The sequence below is a fragment of the Pyrus communis genome, chromosome 7 (assembly GCF_041283825.1).
Source record: "Pyrus communis isolate YQ-2024b chromosome 7, ASM4128382v1, whole genome shotgun sequence".
NCBI classification, from domain to species: Eukaryota; Viridiplantae; Streptophyta; class Magnoliopsida; order Rosales; family Rosaceae; genus Pyrus; species Pyrus communis.
The window spans coordinates 17,770,587-17,785,362 of record NC_142571.1 but is presented as its reverse complement, the minus strand read 5'-3'; the positions used below and the strand labels follow the sequence as shown (position 1 = coordinate 17,785,362).

General features: G+C 38.1%; 1 protein-coding gene across 2 annotated transcripts; it reads left to right on the top strand.

The window, feature by feature from the left end:
* The first annotated feature begins 5,279 nt into the window (after positions 1 to 5,279).
* Positions 5,280 to 14,701, top strand: LOC137735708 (exocyst complex component SEC10a-like). 2 transcript variants are annotated; one of them, XM_068475151.2, is made up of 25 exons: positions 5,280 to 5,402; positions 6,080 to 6,175; positions 6,289 to 6,546; positions 6,637 to 6,711; positions 7,211 to 7,312; positions 7,432 to 7,482; positions 7,559 to 7,664; positions 8,256 to 8,375; positions 8,638 to 8,729; positions 8,899 to 9,067; positions 9,145 to 9,221; positions 9,795 to 9,893; positions 10,013 to 10,103; positions 10,642 to 10,727; positions 10,817 to 10,990; positions 11,584 to 11,637; positions 11,753 to 11,878; positions 11,989 to 12,081; positions 12,174 to 12,320; positions 12,590 to 12,687; positions 13,033 to 13,117; positions 13,556 to 13,614; positions 13,705 to 13,803; positions 13,889 to 13,972; positions 14,267 to 14,701. In XM_068475151.2, exons 2-25 carry the CDS (start codon positions 6,080 to 6,082, stop codon positions 14,343 to 14,345), a joined length of 2,520 nt encoding a protein of 839 aa, XP_068331252.2. In that variant the 5' UTR covers positions 5,280 to 5,402; the 3' UTR covers positions 14,346 to 14,701. The 2 variants fall into 2 exon arrangements, with proteins under 2 accessions (XP_068331252.2, XP_068331254.2); XM_068475153.2 differs by having other exon boundaries at positions 5,297 to 5,408.
* The last annotated feature ends 75 nt before the right edge of the window (positions 14,702 to 14,776 follow it).

Here is a 14,776-nt window from a genome sequence, read left to right as displayed (position 1 = left end):
AGTGTACCGTGCAATATGAACATACACGTGAAAGACTGGTCCTGGTTTGGGTGAGTACTAACACTAGTGTAGCACACGATAAGTAGATAACATAAATATGATCTTGTCACAGTAAATCGATAATTCGATAATTCTAATCAATACAATGTTATTCATGACCGTAAATTCAATTAAGGCATCAATAAGACTACACATACCTATGCATCTCGTAGAACGTAATATAATTTCAAAATTTCCGTTAATGCGCTTGTTCTTATAAGCATTAGTCTAATCTAGGTATACGTAGAAAATTCTTTATTAAGTATATGTGTGGAAACTAAATAAATATATAATATTTAAAAGTAAAGACCCACTCACAAATCATGTCGTCAAGTCGAACCCGCCTCGTGACATCAAGAGTTCTTACAATGCATTTCACCTAGAAACAAAACTATTTACGTAAATATGTAATGTACTAACGTATAAACACGTTTCCGTACAAAGTACGACTAATAAAGGAACTCTTTTAAAACGGTCAAATTTCAGAAAACGGAGGGCGGATTCAGGTTCAACATGTCGAGAAACCTAGGGGGAGACCTCGGGTTCCCCCACACGCCGCCACAAGGTGGCTGCACAAGCAGCCACGCGCCGTCATCAAGCAATTTCCAAATTTTTGTAGGTTTTTGGGCTAACTTTCAGAGCTGAAAATGAGCTCTCAACCAAATGCAATGATTCAAAAGCCAACTAGAAGCTAGGAATGTGGGGAAGAGGTTTATACCAGTTCAAGGCCCAATCATGGTCGGAGTTAACCAAGGGAACAACCTAAAAATGGCCTGATGGGCACGGTCAAATTTATCCAGAAATCTGGGAATTTCTTCCTCGTGATGTATCTGCGTCAAATCATGTGTACAACTTACATTGAAGCTCAGAAATCAACCATTTTAACGAAATGGGAAGAAAGGAAGGGACCCGAAGCCTACCTTGGTTGTGAGCGGAGGAAACTCGCTGGAAACACATTGAATAGTGCAGCAACACTGTACAGTGTACGGTTTCGTGCTTTAATTTTGAGTTCGCAGCTCAAGATCCAAGTTTTTGGGATGAAATATTGTTGAACACCATTGAGGTGGTGAGTTTAAGTGGTGATGGTGATGCTTCTGTTGCACCATCTCGATGCTTGTAGAGAGACGAGTGAAAGTTTAAATGAGAGAGTTTAAGAGTGTATGGAATACAGTGAAGTGGTGTACTGGATTTTTGACACTCGTCGGAGTGGCCACTGTTGCAGGTGGCTAGTAGTGGTGGATCAGTGCACTGTGCACGCAGAGAGGATTTTGAGATGAAGGTAAGAGATGAGAGATAAGAGGGAAATAAAGAAATAGTGAAAAATGAGAGAGACGCTGAGAGATTTGGAGGAAGAAAACATGGGGATGAGAGTGGTAAGTGGGTGTAGGACCCATAACACATAAATTTTTATAAAAAGATAATAAAATAACTAAAGGTCAAATATCTAGAATTATGAATTTACCAAAATGCCCTTCGACTTTGTAAGTCTGTAAAATCTCCTTAGTAAATCCAAAATTGATTCTGATTATGCCCACGCGTTCGTAGCGATGAGTACTACGAGTATATGATAAGATAATGGTTCGTACGTGTCACAAATTAATGGTCAATGAAAATCAACAACCTCGCCTCAAGGGGCATTTTCGTCAATTCACTCCTTTACAATTTATAAAATTATAAAATTAGGGATGGGTTGTTACAATCTCAAATTGAGAGGGCTAAGGGTCCAAAAGTCAAAAAATGACCTGATGTGCCCAAAAATTCATCTCCAATAGATGACTGGGTTATAATTCTATGGAGCCCACCAAACCATTATTTCGCAATCGACATCAGGCTAAAGCCAAATGTAGCCCTCCTCTTAGTCTTTTTTTGGGAACTCAGCTCTTCAATTGTAATAATTGATTCAAACTCAACGATTAGATTTGAAAACATTTAACGGTGTTTAATTAAACTAACAATAAATTTAAAGTATAAACTTAAAACTAATAAATTATTGAGGGGATATGTTTAGCCATTTCAACTGAAGATGATATATAAGTATGTCATTTCGACTGGAGATGATCTAATAGAGTCAAGTTGAAGTGAAGTTGTGGGACACTTGTCACAACCACAGTGCTGGCAGAGAGTGCGCAGAGGATCTTCGGGACAGCGGATTCAAACTAATTTGCATCACAAGAAATGGGTAGAACCGTCATTTGAGTAAACGAATTTTCATTGTAGTCTTTTCTTTTTTTTTTGGTACAAGGGAGGGCAAAGCCCGGCAAACAAAACAGAGAAAAATCAGGCAAGAACAGCCCTAGGGAGGGCCCTGCCAATAGAGTCAGAAACTAGGCAGTTGCTAGCAGTGGTAGGAGGAGAAACAAAAACATGAAGGCCAAGAGATAGCCCATGACCCAAGTCAGCCATGTGATCAGCTGAGGCATTCATTTCTCTATAGATATGAGTGACTTCACATCTCCAATTTTTTCCGATGGCTTCTTTGCAGTCAATAATGAGGTTGTAGAGCGGGTGCGAATCCAGAATAGGTTTTTGGATCAAAATAACAGCATCCCAGGAATCACATTCAAGGATTACATCCCTGCATCCCTCATCCCAAGCTATAGAAAGGCCCATGAAAACACCCCAAAGCTCAGCTTCCATGATGGTTCCTTTGCCCAAATTAGCAGCAAATCCCTTAATCCAATCCCCTTCAGAATTGCGAATCAAACCTCCAGCACTTATGTGCCTAAATGGGTCTTTACAACTCCCATCTGTATTGATTTTATATCTACCAATTGGCGGGTGGATCCAATGGATTGAGATGATTTGTCTAGGAGGCTTACTAGAAGAACACTTGTTGGCATTATACCAATCCCTTGCAAATTGAAAAATGAACTTCTGGGGTGAGACAGGCGGTTGTTGACCATCATTGAAGACAAGATTGTTCCTCCCTTTCCAGCAATACCAGAGAGTTGAAGCAAAGATTAGATTCCAGGGTAACCCATGAATGGTAGAATAGTGTGTCCTAAGGTTTATGGCCATCCAACTCTGGAAATCAAGAGCAAAGGAATGGGCAACTTCAGAAGGGATTCCAACACCGTTCCAAAAGGAAGGGGAATGCCTACAAGACCTGAAAATATGATCCATTGATTCCTCAATATTAGGGCAGATTGGACAACACGGGTTATTAGTAAAACCTCTTCTAGCTCTCTGCACATTGGTGAGAATTTTCCCATGGCCAATAGTCCAAAGAAAAGTCACTAATTTGGGTGGGAGCTTGAGTTTCCAAATGAAATTCCATTTCCAAGGAATGATATCATCATCGCCAAAGAGAGAGAGATAAGCAGTTTTCACGGAGAAGGTTCCAGAATTAGTGAGGCTCCAAATTACCTTATCATCCGTATGATTCGCAGTTCCAACATGTAAACTGAAGATATGTTCCACACTATCAGGAGGAAGGCAGGAATATAACAAGTCTACATTCCAACCATCATCAATAAGGAAGTCATCAACAATCCATTCAAGCATGTCAGCTGAAAGAGGGATGGTAGCAAAATTTTCGAGAACGCCACTCTCAAGCCAGTTGTCTTTCCAAAAAAGAATTTGGCTTCCAGTTCCGACTCTCCATCTCATACCATTAGGGAGGATTTGGGCACCAAAGAGGATTCCACGCCAAGTATGAGAACAATTAGTGAACTTAGCAGAGCAAGCACCCACCATGTCGTAGTGTTTGAGATATTTTCCCTTCAAAACTTGTGCGCAGAGGCCCGGGTCTCTTTGCATAAGTTTCCAACCAGTTTTAGCAAGGAGGGCTTGGTTCATAAAATGAGTATCTTTCAAGCCTAAACCACCCATAAATTTAGGCGTGGATACTGTCTCCCACTTAACAAGGTGAATCTTGGAATTATCCTCAGTGTGACCCCATAAGAAATTCCTGTTCAACTTATCAATTTTATCACATATGGAAACTGGGAGGTGAGTAGATTGCATTGAGTAGATTGGAATAGCTGAGGCAACTGATTGTAGGTAGACAAGCCTACCTGCCATAGAGAGAGTATTGCTCTTCCACGCAGAAAGTCGTCGTTGAACTTTTTCCACAATGTTTCCATACGTCTCTTTATTGACTCTAGAATGCAGTACGGAACACCCAAGTAGTGTCCTAGATCAGAAGTGAGAGGAGAACCACAGATGTTGGCAATTTTAATAGCCTTACTTCGAGAGATATTAGGAGAGCAATAGATACATGATTTATCAAAATTCACCTGCTGACCAGACACGGCACAAAAAATATCAAGACAATCCTTCAGTAATCTGGCTTGAGTTGAGGAGGCTTCCGCAAACAAAATAAGATCATCTGCAAAAAAGAGATAAGAGACAGGAGGCCCATTGCTAGATAGCTTAACTGGCTTCCATTTCTTAGTAGTGATGCAACCATTAATGATATGAGATAGTTTTTCCATGCAAAGCACAAATAAATAGGGAGAAAGGGGATATCCCTGTCTGATTCCACATTGAGGGGAGAAAGAATCAGTGAGCTCACCATTAACAATGGCTTGGTAATTGACTGTGGTAACGCATTGCATGGTGAGTTCCAAAATTTTCCCTCTTAGCCCAATCTCCCATAGAACTTCTCTAATAAAACTCCACTGAAGATGATCATAAGCTTTGGAAAGGTCAATTTTCCAAGCAATGAACCCTTTTTTACCTTTGGTGTTTCTGTACTTATGGAGGATTTCTTGAGCAACAATGACATTATCAATAATTTGTCTACCCGGACGAAGCTCACTTGAGTAGGGCTAACAAGTTTATGGAGAAACGACCTCAATTTACCCACCAAAATTTTAGAGATGACCTTGTAGAGCGTAGAACACAGACTGATAGGCCTCAACTGTGTCATGCTTGTAGGGTTATCAACCTTAGGAATCAACGAGATGAAGGTGTTATTAATGTTGTCAGGGAGTTGAGTTGTATTGAAACAAACCTTAACCATATCACAAACATCCTTGCCACAAAGATGCCAAAATTTTTGATAGAATCTAGCAGGAATACCATCAGGTCCAGGTGCCTTGAGCCCACCAATAGCAAACATACAAGCTTTAATCTCATCATCGGTGACATCCCCATTTAGGACAAGTAAATCTTCACCAATAAGACACGGGAACAGGTGAGGCAGATTCTCTATAGTTGACGTCGTTATGCGAAAGGAGAAGAGATCTTTGAAATAGTTGACAACAATCGACTTTAAAGTCTCTTTATCATCTGTCCATTGTAGTCTTTTCGTTTATGAGCTCTCTCTCCTCTCTCTCAATCAGACCCGAACCAGACCCAGCGAAGCGGGAACTTGCAAAACTCTCTGCTACTCTCTCTCTCATTGAATTCGAATAGAGGTACAGGTTCCAGTTTTGGATTTTATTTAATTATATTTTATTTTTATTTATTTATTTTTTATTTACAAAGTGAAAATTAGGAATAGTAGTTGTCGATTTTTGCCTGAATGTGTGATGAAAAGGTAAGAGTTTTTTTTAGTAGTTTTTGCAATTTTATGGGGTTCAAATTTAAGCAACCCTACTGTGACAATTGTAACTTTGAATTTAGAGATGGTGGAGCTGTGACTCTGTGACTCTAATGGTAAATTTTGTTTTATTGTTCCATGTGTTTGGTTGGTGAGAAAATAGAGGAGAATAGTGGAAAATTGGAAATGGAGTTATCAACTCCGGTACCTTCCAGCTGAAAAAGCCATCAAAACTAGAGAATATGTGACCTTTTTAATTAGAAGAAAATGATAATTTTAACATGCATAATTCAAGGCAACATTGATTCATTATCTTCAGCATGTTTTAAATTATTGGGTTTTGAATATGTTTCTGTAATGCATTCAATTTGTATATGATCATGGTTGAACTTTTGAGCTATTAGTTTGAAAAATTGTCAAAGTTGAATGTATTAATATGCTTTTTGTGATTTGAGCATCAAGACTTTGGTTCTCGAATCAAGCTAGTTGTTAATCTGTCTGTAATGATGGAACTTTTGGCTGCTGCTTCATTGCTGATTTATCCTGAACCAGATGAAAGAGGGTAGAGATGGAACCAAGAGCAATAGAATGTCAAAATCTTCATCCGTTAGCTCACTTCCACTCATCTTGGACATAGACGACTTTAAGGTGAAAAACGGAAAACATATCATATGTGTTTCTGTAACTTTTGTAGTGTACCTGTTGTGAACTTGGCTGTGAATTAAAATAACGATTGATATTCTTTGACATTTGATTTGTAGGGTGAGTTTTCATTTGATGCATTGTTTGGGAACCTGGTAAATGAGCTGCTCCCATCTTTTCAAGAAGAAGAAACAGACTCATCTGAAGGTCATAGCAACGTCAGTGGGAACGATTCTTTACAAAATGGACATATGCGAGTACCATCAGATGCAGCAAAATTTGCACAAGGACTGTCAGACCCGTTATTTCCGGAAGTAGATAAGATCTTATCTCTGTTCAAGGATTCTTGTAAAGAGTTGGTTGATCTCCAGAAACAGGTATGTCTTGGGACAGTGTAGGTATTGGACTTAAAAAGTCATTTTAATTTTTTTTCTGAAGTTGCTGATTCCACCCTGTCACCATTGAAGATTGATGGAAGACTCTACAATCTTAAGAAGGAGGTTTCTGTACAAGATTCTAAGCACCGCAAGACACTTGTTGAGGTTAGTTAGAGGAAAGCATGTATTTTACTGTTTATTCAGAAAATGTTTTGCACACTGCACTCCGAGAAGGAGCGGAAGTTCTTTCCAATTGAGAATGTTACCGTCAGAGCTAAAATATCATTGTTAGAGTGCGATATGGATATTGGGTTGAACCTAATACAGTTCTCTGAGCTGGAAATAACAATTAACTGTTGGAAAATATGAAAATTATGGCAACTCATCTTTTGTAGATTTCACCTATCAATGTGCAATGAGTATCATATGTGAAGAGCTCCATGGAATTTACATATTTTATTCTTGTTCTTGTTTTGGTAAAAATGAATGCTTACTATTTAAATTCGTTTCTAACATTGTCTGCCAATCTTAACTCTTAAGTGAGAACATGCAAGTTTTTCACATGTGAAGTGAGGATCTAAATTCCAAAAGTGCTTTAAAGCATTAGATGAAATCTGAAATGAACAGTGAACTGACTGTATTGCTATGCATATTTTTTTCTCAGCTTGAAAAAGGAGTAGATGGCTTGTTTGGTAGCTTTGCCAGGTTGGATTCACGTATATCAAGTGTTGGCCAGACCGCTGCAAAAATAGGAGACCATCTGCAGGTGAAGTCTTTTCCTATGCCCGGTTACCAATGGCTAACATCTGAAGTTGGTACTTGATATCTATTGTGCCATCGTTTCATTAAATATTTGTGTTTTATGATTATGTGTTTTCTTGTTAGAGTGCAGATGCTCAGAGGGAAACTGCTAGTCAAACAATAGAGCTCATAAAGGTAGTCACCGTCCGTTTGCTATATGCTACCCTTTATTCCTAAGAAGTTAACACCATGTTGCCTTTTATTCTTTCAGTACTTGATGGAGTTCAATAGTAGCCCTGGCGATCTGATGGAACTTTCACCCTTATTTTCTGATGATAGCCGTGTTGCAGAGGCTGCTAAAATTGCACAAAAATTGCGTAAGATGGATTTATTAGTTTCAAAATCTGTAGTTATTTTGCCAAGGAACACTATTTATGAGCATCTCTCCCTCCACCTCTTACTCTCTTTCTGGGAATGGGGATTAAGGACATCAGAAAGTAGCAGTAGCTGTGATTTGTCTTCAGGATATGGTTATGATATATGTTTAGGTGGATGAAACCAGAATAATTTTGATCTAACTTATGTAGATATGTTAAGATATAATCGGCATCTGGAGCAGTTGGGTTCAATGGGCTGAAACTGTGAGAGATACCATATTAAATGTCCTTTTGCTACGTGGCCATCTAATGTGAAAAAGGTCTTTGTGCTTTATGAGTGTCAAATTATTACCATTCTTTCTAATGAGTATCTAGGAGCCCTATAGAATTGTAGAAGAAGCTGATGGTATCAATTAAAACTGAATTTTAATTATGGTAATATCATCCAATATTTTGAAAATGGAGGTAAAGTTGTGATCTTTACTAATGGTATTAAGGTTCTTCCAAGAATGGTTTAATTTTAGGAGTGATAGAATTTTTTTGCTCATCATTTCGAGATATAATAACCTTCCAGGCTTCTGTTAATATTAGGGGCATTTGCTGAGGAAGATATTGGAAGACAAGGGATATCTGTACCATCAGTTATGGGCAATGCAACAGCTAGCAGAGGGTTAGAAGTTGCAGTTCCTAATCTTCAGGACTACTGCAATGGTATGCTGACTTTTACATAGTCATAAAGTATTAAGCCTCATTGGAAAATTGTACTACGGTTTCTATGCAATCTGTAGAAGAATACACTATGTTTCCCTCATTGCTTTCGTTTTTTGTTCTTAATTCAAAATCATGGATGGCACACCTCCTTAATGATTTTGTTGAAAATCTTGAATCCTAGAAATTAGTTTCGGAGGGATAATTCCTACAAACTATGGTGCTTGATTCTAATTAAAGACTTTTGCTTCCAAATTTTGAATAGAATTGGAGAACAGATTGTTATCTCGTTTTGATGCTGCATCACAGAGAAGAGAACTGTCAACCATGGCAGAATGTGCTAAAATATTATCTCAGGTAATCATTGTTTCTGAACCTAGTGGATCATTGTACCTAGAGAATTTAACACCAGGACTCCTGACCTCTCTGTATCATTACCTCTAATTTCATAGTGAATCAAAGATCCCTTTAGTTTTTACACATGAATACCTTTGCCTTATTTTGTTGATTTAAAATTGCAATGCAGTTTAACAGGGGCACTAGTGCTATGCAACATTATGTGGCAACACGTCCAATGTTTATTGACGTGGAAGTCATGAATGCAGATACCAGGTTGGTTCTTGGTGATGAGGGTTCACAGGCTAGTCCTAGCAATGTTGCTCGTGGACTTTCGTCCTTGTATAAAGAAATCACAGGTTTAAAGATAGATATTAATCTAATACAAGTGGTTGAATTCTTCAGTATATTTGTTATATCTTAGTTCCACTTGCAGATAATGTACGTAAGGAAGCTGCAACAGTTATGGCTGTCTTCCCTTCTCCAAATGAAGTTATGTCAATCTTAGTTCAGGTACTGAGAAGGATTTAATTTTTTTTATCTTTTTTGGGTGTGTATATATTTTCTCATCGCATTAGACCCAGGGTAGCCTCACCAATCCCGTTTTATGCATGCTATGTATCATATATATTACAAGGGTGGTGCTATCCACACACCTATTTTTACTTCTCACGCACTCCTCTCAATTTTGGGCCGTTGGATCGGATGAATTGAAGAAGATCAATGGACAAAAATTAACAAGGGTGTGTGGGAGGTAAAAAGGGGTGTGTGAATAGCACTTCTCATATTACAAACCGTGCCGAACCCTTTGCAATCAAGACATCCATATGCTGTAATGATGAAGAGAATGTTAATTAGCATTGTGACAAATACACTTTCTGCTTTACCTCTGGATGCATTGATTTCAATGGTGAGCCCATGTTTAGTTTATACAACACATGGCAGCCTTAGAAGGGATTGATTCTGCTACAAGAGGGTTAATGGTGGTGATAATAAATCTTACTTTTGGGGTCCTTTTCGGTTTCCTGTTAATGTATTACTGGAGTTACTTCATATATGTAACTAGTTTTGTTATGTTGGGTGTAGCGAGTTTTGGAGCAGAGAGTTACTGCTCTGCTGGACAAATTATTAGTGAAGCCATCTTTGGTGAATCTACCTCCTATGGAAGAAGGCGGACTTCTATTAGTGAGTAAATTACCATGCCTGTTTCCCTCTCCCCCTCCCCCATCTCTTGCTTCATCACCAAATGCTTATGAAGTAGCAATCAGCTTGTCACTTGACTTGTATTTGACCGGATGCTGCAGTATCTTAGAATGCTAGCAGTGGCATATGAGAAGACACAAGAACTTGCTAGGGACCTACGAGCTGTGGGATGTGGTGACTTGGATATTGAGGGTATGAATTAACTATATGGAATCTGTCTCCTTATTGTTTATTTTTTTTTTCTCTCAATGCGAGTGTGGATATGATGGTGGGTGAAGGCAAGATAACCATTTGGACAATGTTATTTTAGCAAAAAATAAAACGAGCTTGTGGATTGTGTTTGGTTCCTGGACACTGAAAAGATTAATTGGGAAACAAGGATGCATCACACGAGATGCCTAACACAATATAAGGAACTTTTAGTTCTTATTTTAATGAGTTATTCTGCAGTGGAATCGTAACTAGATGGTTGCAGATTGGGGTACCTTGTTACCTCCAATATACGTGGTCTTTGCCCAGTTCCTTTGAAAGCAGAAAAAATGATGAGAAGAGCAGAATTTGCCATTTGAGTAACAAATCCTTGGCTCAAAGCTGACATATATTAACTTGTGCTGTCTTACTTGGTGGGAAGTTAGTGTTTTTAATGTCAGTCCGCATTTTGCGTGGTTGAAATTGATTATTGTATTTATCAACTGTGGGATCTTCATAGAAACTTCCTTTGATGGTCCAGGCCTCACAGAATCTCTGTTTTCTTCTCACAAGGATGGATATCCTGAACATGAGCAGGCCTCTCTTAAACAACTATATCTAGCTAAGGTTTGCATCAACTGCATTTTTTCTGACCAAGCTGTAGTCCTCATTCTTTCATGGTTGTAACAATGCATAAAAGTTATTATACTGTGCAGGTGGCAGAACTACGTGCTGAAAGCCAACAGATATCTGAATCAAGTGGAACAATTGGGCGCTCAAAAGGTGCTGCAGTTGCATCTTCCCACCAGCAAATATCCATCACTGTTGTGACAGAGTTTGTCCGCTGGAATGAAGAAGCAATTGCCAGATGCACTTTGTTTTCATCTCAAGTAATGTTTGCTATTGAAGCTACATATGATTGCTCATTTTAAACTTGTATTTAATTTACTTGGGATTCACGGAATTCTTTTTTAAGTAATCTTTTAAATTCTGGAAGAGCATATTTGAAATATAACTCTCACGTTTTTCTTTGAACTCCATTGTAGTCTAATTTTTCTTCTGTACTCCCCAATATAGGTTGGGGTTTACCTGTTCTTTTCTATTTTGGTAAGAATTGGTTAACATACACAAAGGTTCTTTGTGCAACATGGAAATTGAAATCTCAAAATGTATCTGCATACAGAGACAGTTGTATGAAAGTCATACTTAAATTAGCTCTTTCCCTTGTGGATAAGAAATTCATTGCATTGGTGCACAAGTCAGCTGTATGTTACTGCTGATCATTAGCCTGGAAGAAATCTTGACATGCAGTATAAAACTGAGAATTGGGTGATGGGAGAACTCAAACTGAGTGGTAAAATAGGAATTGAAAATAAAATGTTCTTTAGATGTTGAAATGGTTTTGAATTGTACTGGATTTTTATTATCTTTCAGATATAGTGCCAGTTTGTCAGATTATTATTTTTTACATGTTATTGGACAGCCTGCAACACTTGCAGCAAATGTAAAGGTGGTGTTCACTTCCCTGCTAGACCAAGTAAGTTGGTTGCTTCAATTGAGGGTTCAATCAAATGTTAGTTCATAGATATTCACTTGTTATTTTTTTAAATTAATATTAAGACAGAAATTCGTGTATGTTTTTCATTTTTCAGGTCAGTCAATATATAACGGAAGGTCTTGAGCGAGCAAGAGATGGCCTGACTGAAGCTGCAGCTTTGAGGGAAAGATTTGTACTTGGGACTAGCGTTAGAAGGGTGGCTGCTGCTGCTGCTTCTGCTGTACTAACCTGATCATAGACCTTTTATTGCATTCTAAATTATGAAGTTGTTAAGATAAAATGTATAGTCTACCCATAGGGAACTTAAGGATATCAATGGCTGATCCATAGGCAGAAGCTGCTGCCGCTGCTGGTGAAAGCAGTTTCAGATCTTTCATGGTTGCTGTACAACGTTGTGGTAGTAGTGTGGCTATAGTTCAGCAGGTATGTTGATTGGATTGCCATTTATCTAAATGCATTGAATGTTGCTTTTAGTGGAAGACATGATATGTTGAACTAATTGGGATTCTCTCCAGTATTTCTCAAATTCTATATCTCGGCTTCTACTCCCTGTCGATGGTGCACATGCTGCTTCTTGTGAAGAAATGGCAACAGCTATGTCCAGTGCAGAGGGTGCTGCATATAAAGGGCTTCAACAGTGCATTGAAACTGTGATGGCAGAGGTCAGTTATTGAATTGTAGACCTGCTATTTAGAATCTTGTCTAAGGAAGGTGGTCAACAGGCTTAAATATTTCATGATTTCAACCCCGTTAGTATCTGGACATAATAATGGCTTGTCTTTCTTGCTGGGTGCTGCTTTATATCTGTATGGACTTGTTCTTGTTGATTCTCATAGTTCCTGTATAGGCATTAGGCCGTATACGTATTTGAGCTCTATGACATTTCCTACTTGTTTCTTCTTTTTCCTTCTCTGAAATTCCTACTATCCAGGTGGAGCGGTTACTTTCTGCTGAACAGAAGGCAACAGATTATAGATCACGTGAAGATGGATTTGCTCCTGATCATCGGCCAACAAACGCCTGTACAAGGTACGATGAACGAATAATTAAAGCCTACAACTTAAGGGCTTCCAAAAACTGATTTACATGAATTTGTTTTCTTGGAGGGAGAAGCCTAATATGAACCAAAAATTAGCTAATGCTACAATAAGTTCTGAGATCTAGAGATTTTGACACCTTCGTTTCTTTTCGCTATGTCTGATGCTTTTTAAATGATTTTCCTGGTCAAAATTATTAGTTTTTGTCTTATGTAATATTTACTTTGCAAATTTTATCACTTAAATTCCCTACTAATTTGATACTAATTAATGATCTTGATCAATATAAACCATGTTGTTTCTGGATGTTTACTAACGTTTCTCTTCTCTTGTCTAGAGTTGTAGCATATCTTTCCCGTGTACTAGAATCAGCATTCACAGCACTTGAAGGTCTTAACAAACAAGCGTTTGTGACTGAATTAGTAAGTAGTTCATTTGTGATCTCGCCTGACTTATTTATGTGATTCATGCCTATGATGGCCCTTTTGCAACCATAGATTAGGATTAGATTGATACTGTAGAATAAGAGGCCTCCGCACTGAATTCAGTGAAGGGATCACACAGGGCTTCAACACAGCAAAGAATGCTTTTCCTATTATATGATACAATGAATGATGATTGTATCAAAATTGATATAACACAGTAAAGTGCACAATGACTTGCATTTTACAAGGCCATGCACATTATATCGTGTTATTGATATTTCTCATTGTTGTTGCTTTTTATTGTAATGTGTGTGGTATAAACTTGCTCTTTTTTGGTTTGGCTGCATAGGATTAGGGAAGTTGTAGTGATTATATAGTAATGATGAGTTGGAAACCTTCACATTTGAATTTATGTAATTGTGAAATGTTTACCAGGGTAACCGCTTGCATAAGGGGCTGCTAAATCATTGGCAAAAGTTCACTTTTAATCCGAGGTAGGTGGACTTTCTCATATTTTCTGTGGCTGGCTAATAGAGTTGAAAGTTGTACAAGTAACATATCCTAATTCCTAATTTCTTTCTCAGTGGAGGACTGCGGCTGAAGCGTGACATAACTGAGTATGGAGAATATGTGCGTAGTTTCAATGCTCCGTCTGTTGATGAAAATTTTGAATTGCTGGGGATGTAAGTTTCGTAGAAATTGCTAAATTTTCAGCTTCTATTCATCTTGATTTTTAATATCAATTTAATGATGAGCTTTTGCCTTCAGAATGGCCAATGTCTTCATTGTTGCTCCTGAAAGTCTCTCAACTCTCTTTGAGGGTACACCCAGTATACGGAAAGATGCACAAAGGTATCACTTTGAACATGTTGAATTGTAGAATGTAAAGACACTCTTAGAACACACACACGCGCACGCACGTGCACATCTCAGTTTATCTTCCAATTAAAGAAAAGGGATGCTTCCCAAATGATGAAAAGTTTCAAAATATCCTGTTATCATATTGAAAACATCCGGAAAGAAATACACCATTCAGCTTGAAATATTTTGTCAAGATCGACATTTCTTTCTTTCTCAATGTATCATATTTCTTTTTTGGTTAGAGGTTTTATGTTGTGATAAATTTCAATTCGGATGCCAAATTAGGTTTATTGAGCTTCGAGAGGACTACAAGAGCGCAAAGCTTGCTGCCAGACTTAGTTCCTTGTGGACAAGTTCTAGTTGATACAGAAGCAGTACGTGCTGATTAGATACGACCTCCCAAATTTTACTTGTCATCAAGGGTTCCAGAGCTTAGAAAAATGTCACTTCTAGTTGAATTCATTTGGAGGCACAGAAGCTCGGGAACTGGTTCAAACTAAGTTAACTGTCTGGTTAAGATCATCTTTGGACTGATCATTGTATATTGTTTAAAAGGTATAAATAGGAGGACCGGCAAAGATTTGTAGTCGGGAGCTTGAATTCGTTGTACCAGTGTTTGCCTTTTGTAAGTGTACTTTTGAGAAGTAAATTAAAGATAATCGAGGATAATTTGTTGAACAAAGTAGCTAATTTTCGAGGTGAATGTATTGCTGTTTCTTATGTTCTTGTCAAACTTTGTATTGCTGTTTCTTATGTTCTTGTCAAACTTTGGATTAATACGTTTTTAACTACGGA

Coding starts and splice junctions, on each gene's coding strand:
- LOC137735708 (XM_068475151.2), top strand. CDS start 6,080: ATGAAAGAGGGTAGAGATGGAACCAAGAGCAATAGAATGTCAAAATCT. Junction 6,547..6,636: donor TGGTTGATCTCCAGAAACAG/GTATGTCTTGGG, acceptor TCACCATTGAAG/ATTGATGGAAGACTCTACAA. Junction 8,376..8,637: donor TCTTCAGGACTACTGCAATG/GTATGCTGACTT, acceptor AATTTTGAATAG/AATTGGAGAACAGATTGTTA.